The sequence below is a fragment of the Bombus huntii genome, unplaced genomic scaffold, assembly GCF_024542735.1.
Source record: "Bombus huntii isolate Logan2020A unplaced genomic scaffold, iyBomHunt1.1 ctg00000189.1, whole genome shotgun sequence".
NCBI classification, from domain to species: domain Eukaryota; kingdom Metazoa; phylum Arthropoda; class Insecta; order Hymenoptera; family Apidae; genus Bombus; species Bombus huntii.
In genome coordinates this window covers 45,687-73,091 of record NW_026099421.1, presented here as the reverse complement: position 1 = coordinate 73,091, position 27,405 = coordinate 45,687, and the positions used below count along the sequence as shown (strand labels likewise).

General features: G+C 35.0%; 4 protein-coding genes across 12 annotated transcripts; 2 read left to right on the top strand and 2 right to left on the bottom strand.

The window, feature by feature from the left end:
- The first annotated feature begins 391 nt into the window (after nucleotides 1-391).
- Nucleotides 392-1,839, top strand: LOC126877563 (organic cation transporter protein-like). Of its 3 annotated transcripts, none has more exons than XM_050640240.1 (3): nucleotides 392-647; nucleotides 1,345-1,517; nucleotides 1,599-1,839. In XM_050640240.1, the coding sequence occupies exons 1-3, from the start codon at nucleotides 396-398 to the stop codon at nucleotides 1,693-1,695; spliced, it is 522 nt and encodes a 173-aa protein (XP_050496197.1). In that variant the 5' UTR covers nucleotides 392-395; the 3' UTR covers nucleotides 1,696-1,839. The 3 variants fall into 3 exon arrangements, 1 of the variants encoding a protein (XP_050496197.1); XR_007695129.1 differs by lacking the exon at nucleotides 392-647 and adding an exon at nucleotides 654-988 and having other exon boundaries at nucleotides 1,599-1,838; XR_007695130.1 differs by lacking the exon at nucleotides 392-647 and adding an exon at nucleotides 1,057-1,128 and having other exon boundaries at nucleotides 1,599-1,838.
- A 3,388-nt stretch (nucleotides 1,840-5,227) lies between these two features.
- On the bottom strand, nucleotides 5,228-15,744 carry LOC126877559 (carcinine transporter-like). The gene is made up of 11 exons (XM_050640235.1): nucleotides 15,610-15,744; nucleotides 10,735-10,995; nucleotides 10,238-10,433; nucleotides 9,634-9,908; nucleotides 9,316-9,441; nucleotides 8,724-8,864; nucleotides 8,512-8,617; nucleotides 7,676-7,779; nucleotides 7,396-7,610; nucleotides 6,825-7,000; nucleotides 5,228-6,366 (listed from the first exon to the last, which is right to left on the bottom strand). The coding sequence occupies exons 1-11, from the start codon at nucleotides 15,663-15,665 to the stop codon at nucleotides 6,148-6,150; spliced, it is 1,875 nt and encodes a 624-aa protein (XP_050496192.1). The 5' UTR covers nucleotides 15,666-15,744; the 3' UTR covers nucleotides 5,228-6,147.
- Nucleotides 15,745-19,243: 3,499 nt separating this feature from the next.
- LOC126877562 (omega-amidase NIT2-like) lies at nucleotides 19,244-26,106 on the bottom strand. Of its 2 annotated transcripts, XR_007695128.1 has the most exons (5): nucleotides 26,067-26,106; nucleotides 21,187-21,371; nucleotides 20,624-20,792; nucleotides 19,977-20,349; nucleotides 19,244-19,916 (listed from the first exon to the last, which is right to left on the bottom strand). XR_007695128.1 is itself a non-coding variant. In XM_050640239.1 (4 exons), the coding sequence occupies exons 2-4, from the start codon at nucleotides 21,268-21,270 to the stop codon at nucleotides 20,060-20,062; spliced, it is 543 nt and encodes a 180-aa protein (XP_050496196.1). In that variant the 5' UTR covers nucleotides 21,271-21,371; nucleotides 26,067-26,106; the 3' UTR covers nucleotides 19,244-20,059. The 2 variants fall into 2 exon arrangements, 1 of the variants encoding a protein (XP_050496196.1); XM_050640239.1 differs by having other exon boundaries at nucleotides 19,244-20,349.
- On the top strand, nucleotides 23,092-27,405 carry LOC126877561 (venom serine protease Bi-VSP-like). Of its 6 annotated transcripts, none has more exons than XR_007695126.1 (7): nucleotides 23,502-23,516; nucleotides 23,575-24,464; nucleotides 24,667-24,988; nucleotides 25,317-25,658; nucleotides 26,069-26,813; nucleotides 27,026-27,121; nucleotides 27,198-27,405. XR_007695126.1 is itself a non-coding variant. In XM_050640237.1 (6 exons), exons 2-6 carry the CDS (start codon nucleotides 24,233-24,235, stop codon nucleotides 26,095-26,097), a joined length of 567 nt encoding a protein of 188 aa, XP_050496194.1. In that variant the 5' UTR covers nucleotides 23,092-23,516; nucleotides 23,575-24,232; the 3' UTR covers nucleotides 26,098-26,807. The 6 variants fall into 6 exon arrangements, 1 of the variants encoding a protein (XP_050496194.1); XR_007695127.1 differs by having other exon boundaries at nucleotides 23,575-24,762; nucleotides 24,834-24,988; XR_007695123.1 differs by lacking the exons at nucleotides 27,026-27,121; nucleotides 27,198-27,405 and having other exon boundaries at nucleotides 23,092-23,516; nucleotides 24,667-24,762; nucleotides 24,834-24,988; nucleotides 26,069-26,807.

The following is a 27,405-nucleotide window of genomic DNA, read 5'->3' as shown; positions in this document are numbered from 1 at the left end:
AGGACATTAAGGAGTGGAAAATAGACATTTTTTAATCCGTATTTAGAATAGAACGTTGTAGTTATAAAACAATTTACTATTTTTATTTCCTCATCTTGCAACAAAACTTTCCTTCGAATTCTCTTTTATCGTTTATAGACAACAGACTTGAACGACATAATAATATAGACCCGTATTATTTAAAATCGTATTATAGAGAATTTACAATTATACAATCCGGTCATTTTACTTAGTATTAATAATAATCGAATCTTATAAAATTTTTTTATACAAATATTCTTCTTCTCTTCTTTTCTTTTTCTTTTTCGCCTTTAAATCCTATTCCATTAACGATTGACATTTATTTCTCAACGTCACATACTCGACAGGAATGACATTTAATTTTTAATTGGACCATGCGCGCATCGGGTGTATGTATCGTGCGTGGAATGCGGCGATCGTGGCATTTACATATTTCTCAACTTATTCAAGGTTCGACAATGGTTGCCATGGCGATTATAGCGCGTCTTGGGGTGAATATCGCCGCGAATATTGGTTTCCAATATGCAGCGGAAATGCCGCCGACTGTGGTGAGAGCTCAGGGCGTGTCTTTGATCCATATCATCGGTTATATCGCCCACATTTTGGGACCTTACATTATTTATCTGATAAGTGAATCGAAATTTCTGTTAACGACATCGTATTTCTACGATCCGAAAATTACTCAACCTCTTTTTTAATTTACGACTAATATTATCTGTTATTGAAATACGTTTTTTTAAGTTGGTTTAATTTGTAGAAAAATTATGTTCCTTGTCGGCCATGGATTCTTCTTGCGATCTTACGAATCACGGAAACAAGATAGATTTTCGATATATTTTCCTCCGTTTCGTTTTTTTGCGAAGGAAATGTAACTTTTCTATTGTCTGTAATTATTTACAGGTTTGCGATACTACACTATAGCTTCGTTTCTAAATGAAACGAATGTTTACAAAATCTCGTTATACAGGTAACACCAATGATCCTTTGTATACTGACAACTTCTTCAAATTCTGTCTTCAACCAATATTCTTTATTAATATTTAAAAGAATATTAAGTATACAGAAAATACGAAGAGGAATATTTGCGAGGACACTCTCGATTATTGTGTAAGTTATTCTGTTTTGAATTATAAATTTACCTCAAAGTATACTATTATTTGTGTAATGTTATTACCGAAAATGAACTTATGGAAGTATTCATTTATTTCCCGAAAATCGAAGGGAAATTAAGGAATTAGCGGAAAGCGGAATTAATCGCTATTACTTCTAAAAGAGGTATAAAGAGAAGCGTATAAAAGGGAGAATATTTTTCATTTAATTTAGGCTGACATTGATCCATCTTTACCGCTGGTTGCCCTCGGTTTGCTGTCTTTTGGACACGCCTTCCTGACCCTTGGCTTGCCAGAAACGTTGAACCAGGAATTACCAGAAACCCTACAGGAGGGTAACGACTTCGGCAAGGAACAAAGTTTCTGGTGGGTTCCGTGTATATCCTCGTAAGTATAGATTCTATAATATTCTTCCTCCGCCTTATGTCAATATAAATTTACTAATAATCGTTTATTTCAATTTGACAGGAGCAAAATGCTGAAAAAATCTTATAGAAAGAAGAAAGGCCTTTCAAATCCAGCGTTTACTGGCAGTGTTCAAAAAATGGATTGTACTAGGTTATAGCGGTTAGATTTGGCGACGGCGCGAAACTTGCCAGTGGCGCGAAACTTGCCAGTGGCGCGAAACTTGCCAGTGGCGCGAAACTTGCCAGTGGCGCGAAATTTGCCAGTAGGGTGAAACTTACCAGTGGCATGAAACTTACCAGTGGCATGAAACTTGTCAGTGGCATGAAACTTGTCAGTGGCATGAAACTTGTCAGTGGCATGAAACTTGTCAGTGGCATGAAACTTGTCAGTGGCATGAAACTTGTCAGTGACATGAAACTTGTCAGTGACATGAAATTGCCAGTGGCGTGAAACTTGCCAAATTCTTTGTAAATATAGTTATTAAACGTATGCGTGTGATGTTAGATGTTAAGATATTACGAACGTATTGAGATTGGAGAGCTATTGAGAGAAACTAGGAGGAAGTATCGATTATTGCAGTGAAAGAGACAAGAATCGTCAAATTACACAAGGTATACGTTTAAGCAATTAATTGACGCTTCATCGACGAAGTAGCTTTGTTGCACACAAGATAAAGTGTATCTTTTTTTAATTGGAATGACTGTATAAAAATGTGAAGAAATTTAAAGAATCAAGAACGCGGCATTTAAAGTACGTTGCGTTCACATATTGCGATGTAATTATTTCGCGTACTATAACGTCGGTAAAGTGTTGGAAATGAGAAACGATTCAAGTATCTTATGTAAATGTACAATTAAATTCAGTATTGGATATACGTATTAAAGGAAACGATATATAAGGAAATAATATACCATAGTATTTATGCATCTTTCGCTTTAAAAATCGAAAAGAAAGATCTATATCTTTTTCTCCTTGCTCTTTTTTTTCTTTTCTCGTTGAAGGAATACTCTAGTTGAATTTATTTAACTGTGAAATACCGTGAATAACAAAGGATTGCCACGAGACTCGAAACACAAGAAGAGAGCTGTCTTCGCGCATTGTCAAGCTTTCAACTTGTCTTCTTTATTACGAATCGCCTTTGTATCAATATAGGTGATTCATAAATCGCCGACACTTGAAATGAGAGTTTCGATCGACTTTTAAACCGAAGTGTATTTTGCGTTCGCTCGATCAACGTGGCTTTTTTTCATCATCCATTTATGCATCAACACGTTGAATGCTTTGAAAACTCTGAGATCTCTGTTATTTAATTTAAATATATACATACATATATATATATATTATTCTAATGAAACATCAAAATTGAAATTCTTTTATGATATTTTCTTTTTTATGATCTTTCAGTATTAATACGAGAAATATCTCTATTTGATATATTTAGATATAATAAGAATATTACTTCTAATAAGTATCCTTGAATCCGTAATTACTGATCATTCATAAAATGGAATGCATTAAAACAATTAATTGCTAAGCGTTCATTAGCTACCATCATACCCAATTGAGATTAAAAAATGAAAGTTGTAGGATCTTTTTAAGCAGGAATTTTTTTTAATACAAAGGATATTAACATAATGTTCGACATTCTTCCGAAATTGTTCTGTTTAAATCCAATGGAAAAAGCAGTAAATAATTTATAGAATTATATACAAATTTTAGAAGAAAAATTGATAGATAATGAGTTAATTTTGAAAATGCTCAGTGTTACGACCGTTCGCGGAGAGACGCGGTCGCGAGGAAAACGCGTCAGCGAGAGGCGTAAATTCTCGCTACGATTCGGTGAATCGACGTCGCGAAGTAGTCGTTCCCCTGTTTCGGTTAAGATAACAGAGGTGGTTGAATGAATATGACAGAGTATAGTAAGTTATATTTCACCGTTTATTCCACAACTTATAACGAAGGCAGTTACACTGGTGCGTATGTACGAGATGAATGAGTGACTGATCTGCGGGTGTGTCTACCCGCTCGAAGGATGTTGACCGTTCGAAGGATGTAAAATCAGTACCGTCTTGGGAGACGATGATGTGTCGGAGGAAAGCTAAGGATGGGTGTGTCTAGCGCACGGGACCATCGGATTTGTTGGTGCCGATGTTATTTAGGAGAGTGAGGGAATAGGCTTCGTTTCTAATTGGTTAAACGAAGGGTCTCAACCGCCCTCGAGAGAAAGTGGTTAGTGGGAGGACAGTTGCGGCGTACGTGCGAAAAACCAACTTTCCTTAGTTAAGCCGTGGTAGACAATAGTCTCGAGAAATTCCTCGGAAACAGATGTTTGTTTGAAGGACTTTAGCAGGCAAGTGACTCGGGTTTATGACGGATGCTTAAGGCTATTGAGGGTACGCCGTACGGAAGAGCGGACATCTGGTGTCCGTCTGGCCCGCGGTGTGTGACCTGGGCCAGGCAGAGAGTCGCCCGGCGTAACACTCAGGTTTAAATGTTACTTGAAACAGATCGAAACTCCGTCACGTGTTCAATTAGAAATAGTAAAATTCTGATTCGCGAAGAGACGCGAATATTTCCAATCTCGTTCCTTTCGATCCTCCGACCTGTTCGTCTTAAGCGCACAATCTCCGTTATACCACCTTTAAACAATGATTCTAGCAACTAGAATCATTCGATCGTTAGAATCATTCGCGTACTTATGAGACTAGCCCCTGCTTTCAGTTACCGATTAAAAAGACATACTATTGTTCGTTGCAAATATCAGCTATCGTTCCTCAAAACCTGAGATTCTTTGAAATATTCCTACGCTAGAGATTCAACTGTACATAATTGTTCAAGGCTACAAGTTAGTTCGATCCTCGTGATGCAATGGATAATAATTCGATCGTCTGGAAAATAATTCTGGACGAAAGAATTCTCATTTAATCCTTGACGGTCGATGATTTTGTAAATCATGTACGATATCGTAATCAGGAATGAATTCTTTTATATTTCTAATCTTGAAATTACACAGGGCCAATACATATTAAGCTGAATCGCAAATAAATATTAAGGGAGTCTTAAGGAGTTATAATATCGACATTTCTTATCAATACGATAGTGATATAATAATGTGATATAGTACAGAGTGTTTCGTAACTGATGATTCTTCGTATTTGCGAGAAAATAAATTTTGAATATGTTTCGTGAATGTCGTGTGAACACGAGTTGACAAAGCTTCAGAATTTCATTCTCTCGAACGTCGTACGAAAATCTCTCGTTCTATATTTTCAACAGATCCTTTCACATAGTATTATTCTGTACCACTGGTTATTAACCATATTAACTAACCACTGGTTATCACAGTATCAATTACCAGACACCCTGTATAATACAGAATATTACTTCAAATATCCGTATAATGAAGCATTTCATTTTCTATAATTAATTATAATTAAGTTCGGCTGTTAAGGGTTAATACATTGTAACATAAGTGATCGTTATCTCCTAATTATAGGATGGAGTTAGATTAGACGTATAACGATGAACGAGGATCATCGAGCATTAATGTATTTAATTATAGAGATATTTAGCAGTTTATTTTTGTTCGGGGGATTCGTCGATGTGTGTGCAAATAAAAAGTAGAATTGTTTCTTATATTAAGGTTTATGGAAGTTTTATTCGGTGAATCAATCTTATGGACGTGAGTGTATACGCGAATATATACGTGAGTGATGATTATGAATACTATGAATAGGTTTCTTCAGATTGATTGCGTTGTTATTGGCACAACGACGAACACTGATCGTCATACGATGGCACGATTTGCTTACAATATTCTTTCCTTTCTTTTTTTCTTCTTCCTAAACCATAGAAACAGTCAATTAGAGTTATTTTTTTTTTAATGTACGTACAACTCGTTTTAGATAGATAAAAGTCCAGCAGTTGGTGCTGAAGAAATTATAACAATAATTTAAAAAGTCTTCAAGCTTGGATTTTATTAATATTGTACGTTATTTAAAATCGTACAAAAAATATAACGAATAGATAAATAATCGTTAAAAATACGTGGATAATCGTTCAAAAGATATAAAACTGTTTCTTTTCACAAAGAAAAATTATCTAAACGTACTATTTTTTTAAATAAGATTTTGTCCAATATATTCCAGTAAAAAATGTTAAAAACATTAAAGGAATCAAAAATTTAAATCTCCCTAATTTATTATTTACGTAATTAATAAATTACGTAATTATTAATTTACGTAACATTTTCGATATTATTCTACGTAATATCTTTGAATATCAAATTAGCACCAACCGCTGAACGATTCGAACGTGCGTAACGCAAGTGAAAATTAGCATTAAAATTATAAAAGCTCTTAAAAGATAATAATAAAAATTATATAGGAACACGATTTCTAAGCTCGCTCTTTTTAGAATTAAGGCTTACAAATTCTTAAACGTAAACGATAAAAATAAAAATTAATGTAGGAGAATAGAAAAATAATATGTTCCGATTTTTTCTCGTACAAAAATCGTCAGACTGATCCGCTTGTAATATTGTTACTTCTAAAAAAACACGAATCCTCCTTCGTGTTTTTTAATTGAATTATTATTAAAAATCAGATAATTATCGTTCACAGGAGTGATAGTGTTGATGTCCATTGAAGTGTGTCTTATGGTAGCAAGGCAACGACCAGAAATGTTGGTCCCTTCCGAATTCTTCGCCTTGCTTGATAGTCTGAGGAAGATTCTGGCCGACAGTTTCCGGCAAGAACAAAACCAGTGCAGCGCCAAAAAAGGACACCGTGCTGATAATGAGCATTGGAAATCCCTCCCAAATTGCAGCCTAATGAACAAATATTAATTTATATGAGCAAAGGTTAAATACCATGAAAATCTGGTCAAAGTATTTCTCATTTAAAAAGTTTCATTAGAAAGTTTCAACCAATATAGTTTCATATCTTAAGTTATTCCATCATTTTTTATTTTAAATTTCAATTTTTTGATTAAAGATCAGTTAAAGAAAAGCGTTGGTTGCAACTTCCAAAACGGGCTTTCTAGAAAGTGAGAAATATTTTGATCAGATTTTTATAATATTTAACTTCTTCAGGAAACAACTTGTTTTAAGGTAAGAAAAAAACTATTTTACATTATCATGAGAAAATTTACATGAGAGCTTTTTCATAATTTCTAATAGCGCTTATTGTATCTTTTGGAATAAATTAAAGAGAAGTTGAACGTGGATGTGCTTAGCGGTGTTTCAAAAATGTTGTAACAACAATAGTAGTATAAATATTTATTTACCGAGTCAGTGATATATGGCGCCAAAGAGTGTGCAACTATTCCGAAAATATGAATGAAAGATACGCCCTGCGATCTGACTGGCGTGGGCAGAAGTTCTGCTGCATACTGAAGACCAACATTAGCTGCCATGTTCAGACAGAATCGCGACAATATTGACATTACTAATTTCGCGAGCACTGGGGAATAAATTAAAAAATACAAAATTAATCCTGGATACACAATACTTGATTGTAAGTTTAATTAAAAATATAGTCCGATCGAAGCTTAATCAAAATTAAATTAAAATTTCACACAAACTTTAAACTTCTATAAATCTCCAAATTCTAGAAAACCAACATATAGAAAATTATTGCTTCTAAAATGTGCACACCTCTTTCAATTTCGCCACTAAATTAATTCCTAATAATTCCTAAATTCTAGTTCCATCAAAATAATTATTTTCCAAGATTAATACCTTCGAAGTTGCCAAAATTCTTTTACATTCATCATCAACTTAATTTCAGATTTTTCTCAATAATACGTCATTATAATCGTTTTAATTTTACTTTAATAAACAGATCGATATATTTACTGGAATGCAGCATAAGTTCAGCGATACTGAGTACACAGGTCATTGCCATCGTGAGAAATCCGCAGAGTCTACGACCCCATCGGTCGAGCAACAGGGCGAGTAATAACCCAGCTGGAAGTTCTGTGGCACAGGCGATCGAGAACGACACGAACACCGAGCTCTGGATAAGTTTTAATGAATACACGTGATCGTCGAACGAGATCAGGGTAAAACACCTACAAGATTGTATCGGTTATTTATGAAGGTTTTATCGCAACATGAACTCGTATCTTATACTTGCCAGAATGCAACTAGAAGAATAGTGTTTCTCGCCAACCGTGGCGTTTTGAACAGATCGAGCAGCGTCGCTGATTCTTGAATTTTGTCCGGTGCCTCCATGTTACTCTGCAAGAATTTATTTCGAGAATAATTAACGAAAGATATAATACGAGTCGTGCCTTTAGCCCTTACACAGTTCAAAATTCATAACACACTGAAAAGAAATTTTATTTTCATTGTATTCGTCATTAATAGATAGCACGAACAGTGGCACTTTGCATTCTGTTTTATGGAATTAGTCGGCATGGCTTTTGATATCGAGATTTATTAATATAATGGGTGGTTGGTTGATTAAATACTTTTCTGATCCGAAATACAGTCGGGAACAAAACTAAGTGGATTAGTGGAGAAAATGTAAAAATTCATTTCAATCATTTGCTGAACTATCTGCATATTATTAGAAGGAAATATAATAAATAAAACTCAAGTATATGAGGCTGATACTAATTTGATTATACTTTCTTCACATCTATTTCCATTAACTATAGCAGCTTATTTTTATCCCCGATTGTACTTGTAAATTGTAAATATTTTATAATTTCTATATAAATTCCCAGATTTACTTCAAATTTTGTACGAGATCGATATAATACCACAATGGAATCGCGACAGTCAAGTTTCATTTCATATTTCATTTTTCATCGCGTTTCATTTTTAAAACCTGTCTATGCATGTTAAAATACATTCGCGAGTCTGTGTGTTTTCGACGTGAATCAAATATATCTGTCAGCACAGATTCAAGTACTGTACCGTATGATTTCGCGTAAGCTTTCTAGAATTCTATTTGATCGAACTTACAACTAATATATCGTAAATACGCGAGTCTGGATTTCTACGATTGATCCTAGCTATTCTCCGTAGTTTCTCAACAACCTTGTCCATCATCCCGTTGGAAACGTACCAGCTTGAACAGAGCAAATACGAGTGATATGGATCGATAAGTAAATTTGCATAAATCTCAAAGCGCAAGTTGAGAATTCGAATAATCGAACGATTAGGAGTTTACTTACCGGGCGTTCTCGGGAAGAATCCACGGTGTGATAGCGACAGATAACAGCGGTATGGCAGTAACGTAAGTAAAATATCTCCGGTTTGCGATATAATAGGCTATCCATGGTAAAATTGTACTGGCCACTGCGATGTAGTTGTAGGATAATTGTAAGATTATAAATATAATTCCGATTTTAAATTAATCCGTTTACTCTGCAAACGTGAATTTTCCGAGTTTGAGCTGGTCCGTATAACAAAAAGCGCTACATAATACACGTGTTTTGCTTCTAACGTATTTAAACGAATTACGTGTTGAAAATTTTGTGATAATTTTCATTTCGAACGAATATACAGAGTGGTTGGTAACTGATGGTACAAGCGGAAAGGGGGTGATTCTACGCGAAAAAAGAAGTCGAAAATATAGAATAAACGTTTTTCGTTCGAGGCTTTGTTTTCGAGAAAATCGACTTTGAATTTTCGCTCGATACGCGTGCACTTTATCGCGTCTCGTTATAACGGATCTCACTGTAGATCGTTGTCTCGATGGAAGAATTAAAAAAAAAAATTTGTATTCTATATTTTCGACTTCTTTCCGCTTGTACCACCAATTACCAACCACCTTGTATAACTCGATTTAAGAATATCAAGATATAACTATCCTCGACGACATGAAAATCGATGAAACGATCTTTAACAATAACAAAATCAATATATTCATCTCTGGTGGTGGCAAAAGCTCTTGAATCAAGAACTCGAACCGTATAGTTCAATCGAGTACAGCAACGTCAAAATTATCTTCGAGGAACAATTCATCAAAAATTTCTCACGCAACATCATCTTTCACGTAATAGAAACATTGACTTCATACTAACGTTATCTCTCGCGTGACTGAAACATTGGCTTATCGGTCGAACCTCTCGCACTTTCTACTTCGTAGAAGGCTTACCGATAATCAGAGGAATGTTGATACAGTTATCGAACGCCAGTCCAGTGAGAAACCTACAGACGGCGAATGACCAAAAACTATTTGCGCTGGCAGTGAAAATGGAGGCAAAAAGGGCGATACCATTGCAGAACATTAAAGCTGGGATACGACCCTTGTGATCGGCGATCCAACCGACTAGGAAACCACCGATGATGGATCCGCAGAAGAAGATGGCCTGCGCCGTTGATACGAGGTATTCTCGGTCGCATACCCAATCTAGCTAATCACCAAGGTTAAGAGTTAGTCAGCGAAAAACCAGATTCATATTTTTCAGAATATAATTTTAATCCTGCTGCGGTCTTCGAATTTTTATATCTCGATTCTGCTCGCAGTTCGATGAATGAAAGAGTTCTTTATGCTCTGAAAAAAACGTTCGCGTAAAATCGGAACGAGGAATTATCCGTACTAACAATTATCGTCTTATACTTTCTTTAAACTTATGAAATTTACTATAACAAGGTTAGATTAGATCGGAAATGACCCAAAGAACGCAGCAGAAGTGTAAGAATTTCGAAGCATGCGATTCAGACAACGATGTGAATACTTCACCTCAGTTCCTATACTAGGATATGGAATCTGCGTAAAATTATACTCCCATTGAGTACATTTTATCGTTTTGTTTGTTTGGAAGCCCGATGAGCTCAGGCTCTTATCGCTCTTCAACAGCTCTGTGAAGTTTACGTCCTTCCGTTGACATTGTTCGTAATAAGGATAAACGTTCGTCACTGGAATCGCTATCTTAATCCTAAACATCCCATACGATAGATGATTGATCATTTTAATTATTAAAATAAGAACCAAAGTCCAGACAGAGTAATCCAAAAATATCTTGTATCTTATCGTGAAATTTTTCTACAATATTTTCTAATAATTTTCGAAATGTTCGAAAATTCGAGAAATTCCAGAAATCGCGATATCTCGCATATTTTTCACAATATTTTAAAGTCACTTTCTACGAACAATCAAAAATATCGTTCAAAGTTTAAAGGAGCTTTCGTTGCTACGTATATCTCCTTTTCTTTCTTTCCTTCATTATACATACTTACCTCTCTTCTTCGGTGAAATTCGAGTTTACTAATTCGTCTATCCTGCACCAGTGTTCCGTGGGAATAATCGTAATGAAAAATTGCGAGAAATACAGAAACGCGTACGTCGCGCCATAAGGTAGTAACGACAATAACAACAGCCATTGATATCTCCCGTAGTCACCGACATACGGCAGAACATCATCGAAACTTTCCAATCTTGGTCTCAATCGAGTCGCTTCAGTGGGCAATATAGAGTTACTCTTCTCGTCCTTCATTTCGCTGAAACAGAATCCATCCTTGATTTCCAGGCGTAGCAGTATAAAAGTCGTATAACAAAGTTTTCAGTCTTCTAGTCTTTGAAATAAATGTCATTCGGCAGTTCCTTTGATGTTTCACATTCTGTAATTCCAATTACAATGCTCCTTTCCTCTCCCACAAACAGGAAATTATTTTCTGACAGAACGCAGGAACAATCTTACCCGTCATTCACGTTTTCCCCTTCCATAGTTCGAGCAGCAAAGTCTCAATTATGATTTTAGATTTTGAAAGGCAACGGAGATGAAAGAGGAGACCCGATATGCTGATCGAAAGACGTTCGGAAATGAACTGAAAGAACGAGCGAAGTCCGGCAACTGTTCGCTTTGTTTTCGATTCGGTTAAACGTTAAATTAAGCGTAAGTGTTTGCTCGAGTGCCGGCCAATTACTGTGCCGGGAGTCAAGTGAATCGTGACACGCGACTCGTTCAAATTGAATTGCATACGAACCACGCTCGCGAGATCATCTTTAAAAAGGGCTGATTCGGTATACGCGGCGATGTCAACGTGATATCTACATATCTGAGGAAAGTTTCGACGAAAGAAATAGCCTCGAGTGCTGGTTAATGGTGTTCGAGTTATCGTTTGGATATCGATATTATAGATTTGCAAATGAGATAGAAGAACCGAAGGAAAGTTTGTCGACTCTGTCATATTTAATTAAATGCAGGAGAAAAATTGAATGGAATAATTTTCTGATTAATATTGTTTGTTTATTACTCGTAATCCTCTTACCCGGCGACTTAAGGGTGACTTCCGGTTACAGTGCTTAGCTAAACTAAGTTTTCGATCAATATATTGAACTCTATTGGAAAATAACCGAGAAAATTTTAAGCCATCGAAGGCTAAGAATAAATGAAATAATTGAAGGTTTTTCAAACCTGTTTTAACACTAATATCAGGGATATAAGAAGATGGTACTTCTGATGTATCAACGCAATTATTTGATTATTTACCATTCGTTAAAACAGACGGTCTTAGGGACTGAGGTGGTTAATTAGATATTGAAAAATTAAGAGAACGATTTCCAAGTTAAAAGTAAAATAATATATCGATCTTTCGCAAAATTTTTATATCAAATTGTTCATTTTCGTATCAGATAGAGCAAAAGGTTAAACTGATATGTTTACTTGAAAATGGATTCAGGGAAATTAATCATTTGCCAATTAAATTTAAGCGAATACGTGAAACAATATTATCATATGGAATAAACACGGAAACGAAATAGCTGACAGAAGAACCATCGATTTCGAGACATCGATTAGAATGACTAATGTCATTGTCAGGAGCGAGAAAGTGGTCGAGTGCTCGAAATAACTGACCTGTTTGGAAAATACGACAACGAGAAACGTTCGTGTCTACGAGCCATCGTGTCTACATAATAAATACTTGCGTGTGTACGTCTACACAAATGGCGGCATTTTTAAAATAAAAAATAGAGTATATTACCCTTGATCGTCCAAACGAAACAATTGCTTATAATTACAAGACATTTGATACAGTACTTTGAGAAATCAATATGCTACAATTTGTTGAAAACATTTAGCTTGCACATAAATCACATATGAGCCAAACTCACGCGACTGATAACGTTACATTGCACTGAAACTGAGGACTCGATCGATTCTCAAAATTCCAAATACAATCTTTTAAATTAATTTTCACTCGTTATCAAGAATCCAATCAAAATTTCTTTTTCCTAATTTATTAGTAACATTCTTAGGTAGAACTAATAATTATCGCTTCTCTTTCATAAACGATTATCAAAGCGAAAAATTAAATTCAGTCTATAGAAGAAAATGAATACAGAAGTTGAAACCCTTACCTGTCACCAAATGATTCTTCTATGTCTAATTAACGATAGTCTCACGACGTCAAAGTGAAACTCCAAACTGATCGTTTCTCGTTGCTCTTTGTTCAAAATATCGATCACGATTAATCAGGCACTACCAACCACATCCACTAATATCACTGTCAGATCGATTAACAGCAAGTTATGAAATTAGTAATTAAGGGCACCCTCGATCAAACCATTTTTCTCTCTCAACGTCACACTAAATCATGTCAAATGTATCTTTCCGTTCCAAATGTCGTCGACTAACTTCCAACGAACAAAATGTCTCAATACACTAAGTTCGATACCTTCGTGTTCTTTCTGGAGATAACCGAAGAATTTTTCCGTTATTGTAGCATTTTCGTTGCTGCTTCTTAATTTAAAAGTAAAGAAATAAAATTAGTTTGAAAAAGCAATTAAAGTAATTCACGTGGGTTTCTTTGAAGACGGCGGAAAATCGATGATAAAACGAAATAGAAATAGAAATAAAATAAAATAAAATCTGCGATTAAACGAATAATTAATACATGTTATTTTGAAAAGGAAATTGGCGATAAAATAGGCGAAAAACAGTTTCTATTAAAAAGGTTATACGAATAATCAACGCAGTTTGCTTCGAAGCAAAATTAGAATTGGCAATCGAGCGAATGATTGACGATTTATTTGGAAAAGTTAGCGGAATCAATGACTAAACAAGCGAGATTTCGTTAAACACACGATTTCCTTCGTAAAGAAAGAAAAAGTAGATTTGTTGATTACACGAATAATCGCTGCAGTTTATCTCAAAGAAGAAATAGCGCGGATGGTCAAACAGGCGAGAAACAAGGTTTCTCCGGCAAAAGAAAATAAAATAGCTGATCGAGTAAATAGTAAATACAATTTACCTTGAGAAAGAAGCAGACTCGAGCGATCAACACTGTTTCCCTCGAAGAAACGCTAAAATTAATGGTCAAACAATCAAAGTAAGTAATTTTTCTCGAGGATAAAGTAGGATCAGTAGTTAAATCAACAAGATTGGTACAGCTTCCCTTTAAGAGACACTATGATCAATATTTATACAGGCAGTCACGGAATCTCCCTTTCGACTGATCCAATCATTGAGTGAAACGATTGTATTCGATGAAATTTTCCTCGAAGATGAAGCAGAGTCGCAGATCCTTACGTAAACGACCGATCAAGTTTCCACGGCAATAAACCTAAATTCCCTGGCTAATTGAAAATATAAAGGAGACACGACCACATTTCCATTTAAAGAAATGCAATTGTTAGTTAAACAACGATAGGATTTTCTTATTCGAAAAGAGAGGAGAAAAATGTCCGATGTTCACGAAGTCTTGTACAAATATGAAGGGGAAACCGGCTCGCGTATCGCTGATATAGAAGCTTGCTTAGCGAAGACGAACACGATACTCGGTGACACGTGTTTGCCAATAAAAAAGGAGAGAATCGAAGAGAAACGGAACCAAAGGAAGAAACGTTGATTGACAGTGGAACCGGCGAAACTAGAAATAGTTTGGAAAACACGATTTTCCGATCGCGAACATCGAGGACCACGTGCTCGCGTTGCCATTGATCGAACTCCATTTAGGTTTGCGGCAAATCGTCGCAACAGCGACGTTGGTAGAACAGAGACACAGAGTTCTTCTGTCTCACAAAAAGCAAGGTGCATACATATGTATTTCCTTGTTTCTCCAAAGCATAGTGGCGCCACGCCGGAAACCGGTTGTCCGAAGCCAGCCAAAGTTTTCAATGGTGTTGAAATGAATTGTATTGTCGTCTTGTCGCGTACTAAAATTGCGATATATGGACGGTGTTAAAAATTGACGTTGAAACACAACTGATTTTTGCAATTTAAATAACGGATGTATTGAAACGAATTCAGTGGATTTTTCAGGTAAATTTGTCGTTTGTTTTGCCGGGTTTGATCTTGGATCGACTTTAGTATATTTTTCATATTTAATTGAAATGGGGAATTGCGTTATGTTATTTGTTGATACTCTGTAGGTTAGAAATGTTAGCATCGTTATTTTAGAATTAATATTTACAAAAGGCATAAATGTAATTGAATTCTAAAGAGGATTAATTAAGAATGCTCAAGCTTTTTGTGAGATTGGTTTTTTCTTGCAAGCTACCTCTATAAATTAGACCTCTCCTGAAGGGACACGTAGTTTCGTCAACCGGTTTCTTCTAACAAGATTCGTAGAATTAGCTTTTTGCGAAGGGACTGATTTATGAATATTGTTTCTTCTGAAAAGACTGCTTTGTTACCATAAAAAATCAAGGACAGGTTTTCGTAGTTTATATTCACCGAAATATTCACACACACAATAATTTCGAACAGTACGATTAACAAATTACTAGATATGTCTGTACAAATTTCACCTTACGCTCGAAGATACAAGCAAAGCGAAAATTAAATTTCCAAAATCAAATATCAAGAACAGTAAATAACTATATGCAGAATATTCTTCTAGCGAAAGACAGACAGTCTCTACTCACTATGTACATACGAAGAGAAAGATACACACTACATTCCAAACACATGTCCAAACACAGGAATGACCTCGTAACTTACATAACACCACAACTGAAGAAATTACACCATATAACATTGAATGTGACGGATGTAATATGGCACATCAATTATCGAACAAAAAGTTTCATAAAATTCAAATTAAAAGAAATATGGGATCGCGAAACACACAACGGGTGTGCATAAGTTATGTACGTAACTTCCAACTTACACACATGCAATAGGTTTAACCGTTACTGGCGTTGATAATAACAGAAGCACAGTCATGGATCCGTTACCATGTCTAGCGTTGTTTCAACGAGTTTCATTCCCACTTGATTTAGTGTCGCTCCTAACCGCTGGTTCGCGCAACAGAGAAGGATAAAATGAACCGCGACAGATATACAATTACATACTTACGTACTATATGGTTCAAAGTCTATAAATAATATTGTAGACGGTATAATTAGAGGCCTTCTGTACTATTTCCGCACGCAGTAACGTCCTAAACGTATACACGGAAAACTTTAAATCGTAGCACAATTGAAGCCAGAAGAAATTTTAAAGTGAGCTAAAAAATGAAAAACAAGCCGAAGATTCAAGAATAACAGAATTACACTGGAAACTCTATTTGGTGGGGGGAGGGAGGGGGGTGCGTTTGAAAATCGATCGCGTATTACGCGGTAGGTAGTAGTTGACTGATATGATTGGAGTAATAAATGTCATTACGGATTATTTGATATCACTGTAACTTTTTGAATAAAATTCAATGTCAAGATTTATTCATTATCGATACTTATCTTGTTTACAGTAGATTGCAGAATCGAGATATTCTGTTCGTAATTTTTTATGAAAATGTTCTTCGCTTTGATAAAGAATTTTTATTTTTAAAATGATATAAATGTGATATCTCGACGATATAAACGATGCTTTTCTTTATCTGTATATAAACTAAGCAACTTCTAGTTTTATAGATTTTTACACAAAGTTCGTCAAAATCATACGTAAGAAATATTTTCTTTAGATCTTGTACCGATTTACTGAATTACATATAGTAAATCATGCTAATATTTAATAACTAAATATAACTAGATATAAGTAATTATATTAAATAACAAACGGGATCACAATATTGTTTATGGGTACAGAGACCTTAGAAAAATTATGATCGTAGTCACGTAATTACATTGGTTCCTCAAGAATCCTGTCTACCTTGATAGATCATTAAGCAACGTGACTGGAATCGCATTGCGTCGTCGAAGGAAAATTTTTTATCTTTACTTTGTTGTATGAAAATGCTTTCACTGACTGTGTAGAGGTCGGACTGAGGGAAATCTGTGTTCGCTTCTGGTTTCCATAACAGTAGAACGATGGATCTTGAATAATAGATACATTTCTGTTATGTATTATAAACACGTAACTAAAGAGAATTCCATAATATTACCCAAAAACAGTTCATTCAATTTTAATTTCTGACTAGAAGAGACGAGAAATTTGCTAATGGAAAATTTTCATTTTTAAAATGCTTTACATTTATTAATACTCTTTTTTCGAAAACGATACTTATCGTACCATCTAATACTCAAAGATCAAAGCCTATCACAGTTTTCTGTTCCATCTTTCTTAAATGCTTAAAATATTAAACCTAAATTTAATATTTTTTATCATTTTATTAACACGAAATCTGTTATTAATTATTTACTGTAATATCGTGCAAATATTTCAGTCTTCATTTTGCCATACTAATACATAATGATCGTGATCTATCTTGATCATCTATCTTTTCCAAACTGATAATGTATTCCTTCATGGAATTTACCAGTTTCACTTCCTTATTGTTCATTTATCACCTAGTATCGGTAACAGATTATGTTATACGTGTTTCGTCGGCAAAACAAACAGAACTAAAGGATCTAAGAATCGCTCAGTAAGTAACAATGCGATTATGGCTGATTTCAGACAATCTGCGGCATTAAATTTTCTCACGTTGTCTCGTAACGATCGTGATTTTCCTTCTGATCCTTCAGATTAAACGTCCTTGAACATCGTTAACTAAATCATGAATTTATAACGAACCCCATTTTTCATTATTTTTTAACAAGATTCCAAAAGATATGAAAAGTAGACAAAACGGAGAGTTTATCTGAACATAATATTTATCGAATAAATCGAAATTTTATTACACGTATTTAAATATTTAAATAATCTATCATTCGAGTGTGTAATTTGTAATTATAAAATTTTATAATTCGTAAACTCGTAGAAGGCAATTAAAAACTCATGAATACACAAGTGTGTGTCACTTCATGTATGTACTTGTTGTATCGGGTATTTATGACATTCAAATAATAATATCTACATTTAGCTTTCGAAAATTAACTTGCTAATACGAAGCGTATTTACCTTCATATTTTATAATAAACTTAATTATTTCGTTAGCAATGAAACATGTGCGTCTCGCAGAAATGTAAAAAATCGTAGACAAATATAATGTTCCTAGTTTTACTTAACTTCTTAATTTTATTTACAATGATTATTGTAACGAAGTGTCTTGAAGTGGCAATAACTCAAATTTAATCCAAGTTTTACGAACACATAATCAAACTCGAATTTTATTCTTTAAGATATAGTTCATTCGAGTAACTCTGAAACGTAATTAATTAAAGCTTAGAAACGAAAGATTAAAAACATTTAATCCTCAATGGTGTATCTATTCCACTCTATATTAATGTAGTATCGTGGACGAAAGGCCTAAGAAATTCAGTACATTTCATCGAACCTTTTTATTATATCATACGCCGTTTTTCCTTCCCTAACATACTCCAATTGTCTGTTCGATATTGCACTATAAATTATATTTATCGCCTTCAAATCCTTTTTGTCCCAGTCTTCATCGTCTCTTTCGTTCTTCATTCTAGTTGTAACAACCTTGCATTCCTTATATTTGAGAAACATCGTGATTCTTTGCTTCCACATTCCATAATCCTCACCATCGAATATAGGTATCATGATTTCCGATCTCTCCATTTTAATTGATTCTTCTTTTTTTTTCTTTTCTTACTCAAGCGTTCCTACGTGCTCAAAGTATATTTTGTTCCTTTGAAAGTTTTTTTTTCTTTATTGAAAACTCACTCGCAAGATCGTAACCACGCACTAAATATCTTGCAAAACTAGTAACCACGCTCTGCTACCATGTTAAGGAAATTCGAGGATTTGGGAATACAAATAATTGACTATATTTCCCACGCAACAGTTATACATCTATATTACACTCTGAAGAACGTCTTGCACGCACGCTTGTCGCCAATCGACTATCCTAGATTCCTCTAACATCTGGCAACAGTCTTTTGTCTCCACTAAGACCTTGACGCCCTCTGGCCCTTACACACACACTCTCATGTACAGTGTAAATGTATCACTTCCCTAACACAATTATCCCGCGTTAGGTTCAATCAGGTTAGTCCCACGCGAAATTGATCCAACCATGCGAAAACGAGTGTATTCTGATTTCTGTCGCAGATACTTCTGGCTAGTGCACTTCTTTTACGCTTCTCATCGCGACTTCTGACGACTAACGAAGATGTTCGGCATTTTGACACTCTACATGAAGATGATGATAATTGCGGTCTGTGTACCGCCTACCCTTCCTTCTATTCTTCCGTTAAAGACTGGTAAGTTGATACTGATTAATTATGCGATCGAAATCCTATATAATGGCTACAAAAAATATTTGCATCATTATTCTCGTTTCCTAATGAATCGCTGTTTTAATCAAGTTTTATATTGCATCAAATTTCTGTAGTTACACGAAAGTACTAAATTATAGAAAACTTGATATACACGGATTTAATTAATTGATAAATTAGTCAATATATAGGCATTATTATTTCACGTGAAATTTTACAACGTCAAAAACCTAATATTCCTGTACGAGCAGTATTAATCACAAATTGTGAGAATGCCTACTGGTAAGGAAGAAAGATAATATAGAAAACGCAGACTTGTGGAAAGAGAATCCCTGACATTAGACACGAATACGCGATTTCACGAAATATTTTATGGTATATCTAAGATAGAGAATATATATAGAGTACATATAAGTATATATAGAGTAAGAATATATATATAGAGTATATATAAGTACCAAAAATACATCCTAAGACGTGTATGCGATCTACGCTGTATGGGACGTGTTATAAATGGTTTCCGCCACTCAACCGCATTTGAATTTGTGAACACGATCGAACAATTGACACGAATTATTAATTCCCGTCTCTACTCTAGTAACGATTTGCTTTGGAACGAGGTCGAATCGTTCTGATTCCGCGCATGATTAACAAATAATTACAGAGGACATCAATTACTTGGATGGTCTTCCTGAAACTTGATCCAGTTTCGAGAAAATGAAAAATTCGTTTCTTCTCTTTGCTTCCCTGTTCCTTCTTTCCTCCTTTTTCCCTTTTTACATCGCTTTGTTTTACATCGCAATTTACATTTATTTGTAAAGTTTGAATCTCCTCGATATTGAAGATGTTGAAGCTGCAAGTATGTATTTCATTTTAATCCATTCGAGACCGAGATTTAATTGTAAGACGATACCTAGGTGTCGGTACGATCTGAATGTTTAGTTGGAATGATTCTGTGTTTTACTCTCTCCAGGGTATCCTTTTCATACTTTGATTTTAAATCGATGACAATCTTATATAGTATGCCTCATATTTTTTTTTTTTTTTTTTTTTGACATCGGTGACTGTCATATTCTCTTGAGTTTCCAAATCGTAAAGAATCTTTCCCCAGGGATTGGTCAACTGTGTATGCCCCCATGCGACGTAACTTGCTGAAGGAACACGAGCCGGTGATATGCAGGCAACGTATAAGTGATTATCATTCGCTCTGGAACGCTGAAGTAATGACCAGTGCAGTGGTCCAGTGGTCATATTGAATGCCGCTGGATATATCAGCATTTGGCAACCTAACCCAGAGAAGCAGGAAATATGAAGCCACCGAATACCAATTAACTTCGTAGTTGCACGGTTCACATTCCATCATTTCTGAATATGCGAGGACAGTCCTCTTATTGTGCTTTTAATTCTTTTATTTGTTTCATTTTCAGCAAATATACTGGTTTTTTAAATTAAGCTTCTTTTTATACAGAGTTACAGATTATATTAATTTTATATAGAATATATTTAAGAAAGATATTTAATTTTTTGCTAGTTAAGTATTGATCGATTAAGTTACTGTACCTTTGTTACGATAAATGCGTGCCATTTCCTCGAATCTAATATCATAGCAAATGCCAATACCTATTTTGCAGCCCTTCACGTCGAACGTCGTTAGGGAGTTACCAGGACTGAGTGAATCACTCTCTCGAAAAGTAATCTTATTAGGAATGTCGATGTCGAATAGATGTACCTAATAACATAAAAATGTAGTCGCTAATTCTATTGCTGCAACTTTTGTAATTTAATATCAAAGTTACCAACTCCTAAACTTTAATTATTTTTTATTTAATAACTGACAGCGTTTTTATCACTTTCTTTTATTAAAAAATCTTATCATTTAATAATGTTTAAAAAGGAGAAAAAATAAGTATAATAATATTTTAAGTATGTGAAAAATTTATATTACACATTACAACAAAAATGGGCGTTTCCCGTATCATAACGTATTTTATAAACCGTAAATTATAGAATTGGTTATAGTATACGTATGTACATATGTATATTCCTAAATTATTCCTAGATAGAGTCACTTTCTTCACCCCAATATTTTCAAATCCAAAGCCATAAAGGAATATATTACTTACCTTTCGGTGTTTTGCTATCAAAGTTCCATCGGGACCCCAAATAGTACAGGTATTGTACAATTTATCGCCCTCTATTTCAGGCATCGTACCACCAACTACATAGATGTTGTTTTCTTTAGCTGCGTTCGATGAAGCAACGCTCGTTTCACCATCAGGAATACTCTCGGCGTATTTTCGAAAGTACTCTGCATTGCAATATTTCAATTAATGAAAAATAACTGTCTTTTGTTCCAACCATAAATTAAATTGAAATGTTTGTCAGTTTTTTATTTTTTAAATTATTAAAATAACTAAGTTTTATATTTCGACTTAATTAAATATGCAATTACTTAGCTAATAGTATATATAATAAATTGTTTCTACAGGTTCAAAATGAAAAATGAATATTTAGAAATATTTAATTACGACAATGCTATTTGTGTTAGCATCAGTGGCTTGTTACTCAACGACTTTGCTAGTACTTTTTCAAACATAAAGTTAGTTTTCAATTAACACTTATACTAGAGGCGGAATTATAAATGCAAAATAATTGATAATACTAATTTATAAGTACCTAATTATTAGTATCTTAAAAAATATATTTATACAAAAATCACGATAATCATGAAAATGGGGAAATCCTATATTCTCGAATCAATTCACAATTTATTTTGTATATTAATTAGATTCCGCGCTCATCAGTACGTACTCACTGGCGACATCGAGAAAATGTATCGGCAATTCCTCGTACGACCAGAGGATCGGAAATATCAAAGGATATTATGGCGCAGCGCGAGTGGAGAAACAGAAACATATGAGCTTAACACCGTAATACTCTTATCATAGAAATAGAAGCAGTCCTCAATTCCCGCCCGCTAACTCCTATCTCCACCGATCCAAATGATCTCCTAGCCCTCACTCCCGGACATTTCCTCATTGGCGATTCATTAATGTGCTTACGTGATCGAGATTTCAGAGACATTCCATCGAACCGACTCTCCAAATGGCAGCATATCCAACAGCTTAAACAACATTTTTGGAACCGCTGGCATAAGGAGTATTTGAACGAGCTAACCAACCGCAATAAATGGAGCAAGGGTGGACACAGCATCCAAAAGGGCACAATCGTCATCCTCAGAGAGGACAACGTTCCCTCCATGCATTGGCCTCTGGGCCGAGTTATCAAGGTTCATCCAGGCGCCGATGGTGTCATCCGGACAGCTACAGTTCAGACGGCAAAGAGCATTTTGGATCGGGGCGTCAAAAGGCTTGTCCCACTGCCAATTCAACCCGATCTCGAGAAACCCGAACAACTAGCCACCGAGACGAAATAAGATGGGAACTTCAACCACACCTCCCTAGTTTGATCGGTACCCTCTCAACGGGGGGAGAATGTTACGCCATGCGGCTTACCATAGGTCATATTCTTAACTATCGAACGCGGCACTATAATGTCGCAGACGGATCGTCGCGTCTGCCCGGCAAACAAACATTGTAGTGGCAAGCGCATGGTTCATTAAGCAGGGCGACTTCCAGAAACGTCGACTCGTGGCCCGTATTTTACCTCGCAGTAAAAGAATGTGGCGTGATCCGAACGTAGTGGGGGTCACCTTCCAGAAAAAACGAAAAAAATCGAAAGGCGTTCAGAACTTTTCCAGAAGTCGAACCGTCAACACATGTGGTATGTCGCGCATTACTTATCAACCAAAACGCAGTTACATTTTTTTTGTTCCATTTATATCTTTCTAGTTAATAAGTTGTTGAAATAAACATTAATTTATTTGTGTTAATTCTGTGGAATTTCATTGAACTACCCTTATTATCATAATCGAAATAAGGGGATCGATCAGTTCGTGGCGTCGATTATTTAATCGTAACGGGAACTTACAACTCTCGTTGACGTGCTATCTCGCGATCGCGTCTCTCCGCGAACGGTCGAAACAAAATGATTCACTAAAAACTGTCCTGAATTCCTAAGAATTTATTTACCGCAAAACTGACAAAGTGTTTATTTAAAAAATGAGGTTGAAGGTAGTCCTTTTCTTTCATTTCATTCATTTTCATTTTCTTTCTTAAGTATGGCTAACACAATATCTAATCAATTAAAAGTTTATATTTTCACGTGAAAAGTTTCTTTAGATAATTATTATCAACATGATGACTAACTCTTACGGATTAATACGTGTCTGTAGGGCAATCCGGTGGACTTGATCGGCTTCCTACTTCGAAAGTTGAGTAATCGGTGTCGCTTTCTTACGCATCTTTGAACTGTATAAATGTTTTAAAATTGTTTGATCCAGAATGTACCACACCGGACAATCAAGAAGGCAGGTGCCTTGACTACAGAAAATGTAAACCTCTGCAAGAAATATGGCAGATACAGTACCGTACAGCCACCGATTTTTATAGACGATCAGTGTGCAGATACCAGGGCAATGTTACGATCGTTTGCTGTCCGAACGATCCAAACAAAGAGAAGAGAGAAATTTTAATAAAAACTGTGTATAAGTATAAGGCTTTGCGACCACCATACTGTGGTTTTAGCAACGTCTCTCATACCAGGGTGGTGGTCGATGGTAAACCAGCTGAACTTGGTACGTTTTATGTCTTTCTTTCCGATTAATAATAAGCCATTTACTGCAAAGAATGAACTTTAAAGGCATTAAACAGCACATCAATGTACATTTCAATTAGACTAAATAATAATGCTATGATTTTATCGGTAGTAACTTTACTTATTAACTTGAATTATTTCTTTCTTTTACTTCATGTTAGGAAGAGTATCTTTTTGCTCGAAATAAAAAATTGATATAGGAGTAATAATATGGATAGAGATCAAAAACTGTTAGGGCAGAAATTACACGTTTGAACTTTATAGTTCAGTATAGTTCAAATAGAAATTATATAGAATTATTTAATAATTTGTATTCCACTGGAATAAAAATTTAATTTCTGTCTTTATCAAATCTCTATTTCAGAGTATTTGTACGTATGTACTTATCGTCTGCTGTATGATCGAATATCGAATAGGTAATAATCGTTGTTACTCGTTATGTGAGAAAAAATTATGTATATTCACAACTATGACTATTGCATTTTAGGCGTTTGGCCATGGATCGTTGCATTAGGTTTTCGTAATCCCCGAAACCCAGACAAACCACTATGGAAGTGCGGAGGTTCCCTGATATCGGCTAGGCATGTTTTGACCGCAGCACATTGTGCACATATGGATGGAATAGAAAACATACACAATCATAATATTGCCATTCTTAGATTGGTGGAGGAGGTGCCATTTTCGAGTAAGTCCTCAAATATATATATATATATATATATATATATATATATATATATATATATATATATGCTATTGAGTATTACTGAAGTATCATATCCTGAAATTTCTTACTGTACACATATATTGTGTCATAAAGCGTGTACAATTCTTTCTCATACTTTTGGTCATTCGTTTCCTGCATTTTCATTTATTTTTTTATTTTTCAGGGTACGTATATCCCATTTGTACGAAAGAGCTCCTGCGAAAGAGCAACTTCGTCGGCTATAACCCCCTTGTTGCTGGATGGGGAGCATTAAGATATAGTAAGTGATATCAATTTTATAATAAAATTAAACAGTTCCAGTCTTAAATATCTTTCTTATTTTCTTCGTAGGACGACCACGACGTAATGCATTAATGGAAGTACAAATGCCAGTGATTAAGAACGCCGAATGCAAAATAGCTTATTCCAAATTTCCTAATGCACCTGATGTCACTGATGGTATAATATGCGCCGAACGTGCTCAGGGTGGAAAGGATTCTTGTACGGTAATTAAGTTACAGAGTTACTATAAACTATACGGTATCTGAAGACACGTCAATTCGAATTAACATCAAATCGACGTCTTAAACATTAAAAATAATAGATAAACACAATTTAATAGTTTTGCCCACTTCTCACACCTCGTTATGGTATTTAATCTAATTTCCTCCTAATCTTAGTTTTGCTCAAAATACATATAACATGTACGTTATAAATTGGAGTATTTCAATACACAAATCAATAGAAGATTATTACTGTATATAAGTATAATTTCAATACAATTCGATCGATATATTTCAGTATCTTTGATTAAAAATTTAACGATCCTTTCAGGCTGACCGCGGCGGACCACTGCTGATACAACATGAATTAACCTCGTATTTAATAGGTATTGTGTCTTATGCTTATAAGTGCGGCACAGCTGGGTATCCCAGCGTTTACACTAGGGTCACATCGTACCTTGACTTCATTCTCCAAGCGATGCAATAATATGATATTACTGTTCCATAAATATCATTGTGTAAAAAACGTAAAGTTGGATTTTCTTATTGTGGAGATAAGAAACAGCTCAAATTTACATTGTTTTGTACGTTACAAATTATAGGCTTAAAATGTACGAAATGTAACTTTGAAACGACACTAATTTTTTACGCACGATAAACCTCCACGACTTAGGTATGTAAAGATGATAAACGTATATTAATTCTATTAATTTGGTAATAATAAACCAACTTTCTGAGAAGTTCTGTAAATTTCGTTTCTGTTGTATCAAGAGAATAATGGAATATTCCACTTAGATCGTATACTTTTTGTATGTACGTACAAAATTTTCCGGCTAATCTAAAACGCTTCATAAGATAGAGAGCTTCTGGAAATTCGGACACAGAGAGTGCATAAAATACACGATAAGTCTCGTGTCTTTCAAAATTACTTTTTATTCGCTAAAAACGTCCTGTGTACTCATGCAATCACATGCAACCTCGAAACTTCACTTATTTTTTATCACTTTCCAATTCAATACACAGTTTCTGCATTTTTGACTATATGTAAGAGAAATTTCTATTCAGCCAAAGGTGTACTTACAGATTATAGATTCCTATACGACTCTCAGTAAAAATTTATCCGCACTCCAGATAGTTAAAACTTCTGTCGACCGTATTGATCCATCTGCACTCTTCGTATGACGTCAATATCTGTTCAGTGCTGCTGCGCAGGTTTCTTTGTGTTACGTCAATTCGTTTGTGACCGTTGCGCGAGTAATGGCGCTTTGCAATGGTGATTTGCAGGAAAACAGTGCAGAATGCTGTGATTCGTTTCTTGTGGTCGGAGGTTATGTTTGATGCCTATATTTATCAAAGATTTAATGCACATTATGGAGAAAGTGTTTTGTCACGAAGTGTGTTTGAATGGGCACAAAGGTTCAAAGAAGATCGCACAAGTGTTATGAAAAAACAGGTGGACGCCCGTCCACATCCACGTTGACAACATTGAACGTGTTCATGAACTTATGCTCTATGGAATAGACGAGTGACACTGGATAATGTGGCAAATCATTTGCAAATCAGCCACGGCTCTGCTTATGCAATAGTGCACGACAGATTTGGGTTTTAAAAAGTTTGTGCGAGATGGATGCCGAAAAAGCTGATGAAAAGGTGAAGACGACGATGCATTCGTGGTTCGCAGCTCAGCCCAAAACATTTTTTAATGAGAAAATACGAAGGTCCTTCGGCAAATGGACAAAGTGTATACAGAAATTGAGTGATTATGTCAAAAAATGATGTATGTCTTTTTTGACAATTGCTTAAAATAAATTCTACACCGACAGAGCGGGTAACTTTTTACTCACCCTCGTAAGACACTTAAATTTCCAATCTATTATGATGAATAAAAGAGCTTATACTATTAAATCTAATTGTATTTTGTTGCATGAGAGTACACGTGTATGTGATGTACATTACCTTTATATCCCCTTGAACGCTTCAATATTGCGCATATATACTATATTTTGTACAGCTTCTATAAAATTTCGTATGTTTGTTTAGGCTGTTAATCTAGAGGCTGGAGTACAAAGAAGTGGCACAATGATGTGGGCTGATGACATTTATAATTATCAAGGAATCACCCCTACATTCGCTCAGGTATATATCGTTGACTATAATGTATTTAACATATATGATTGTTAGAATATTAATAATTAATTTTTAATTCTATCAGAATTTTAATGAAACTGTCCCTTGGGAAGGAAGAACTGATACCTTGATATCACGGTTTGTACATCCTATATATACGACAAATTTTAGAACATTATATAACGAAGAACCAGATCGTCGTGGCCATGTGATGTGAATAAAAGGACTTGAATTTGATGATATTTTTATAATGTTAGATAACATAACTAAGTATCTTCACAGTAAGATAGGAT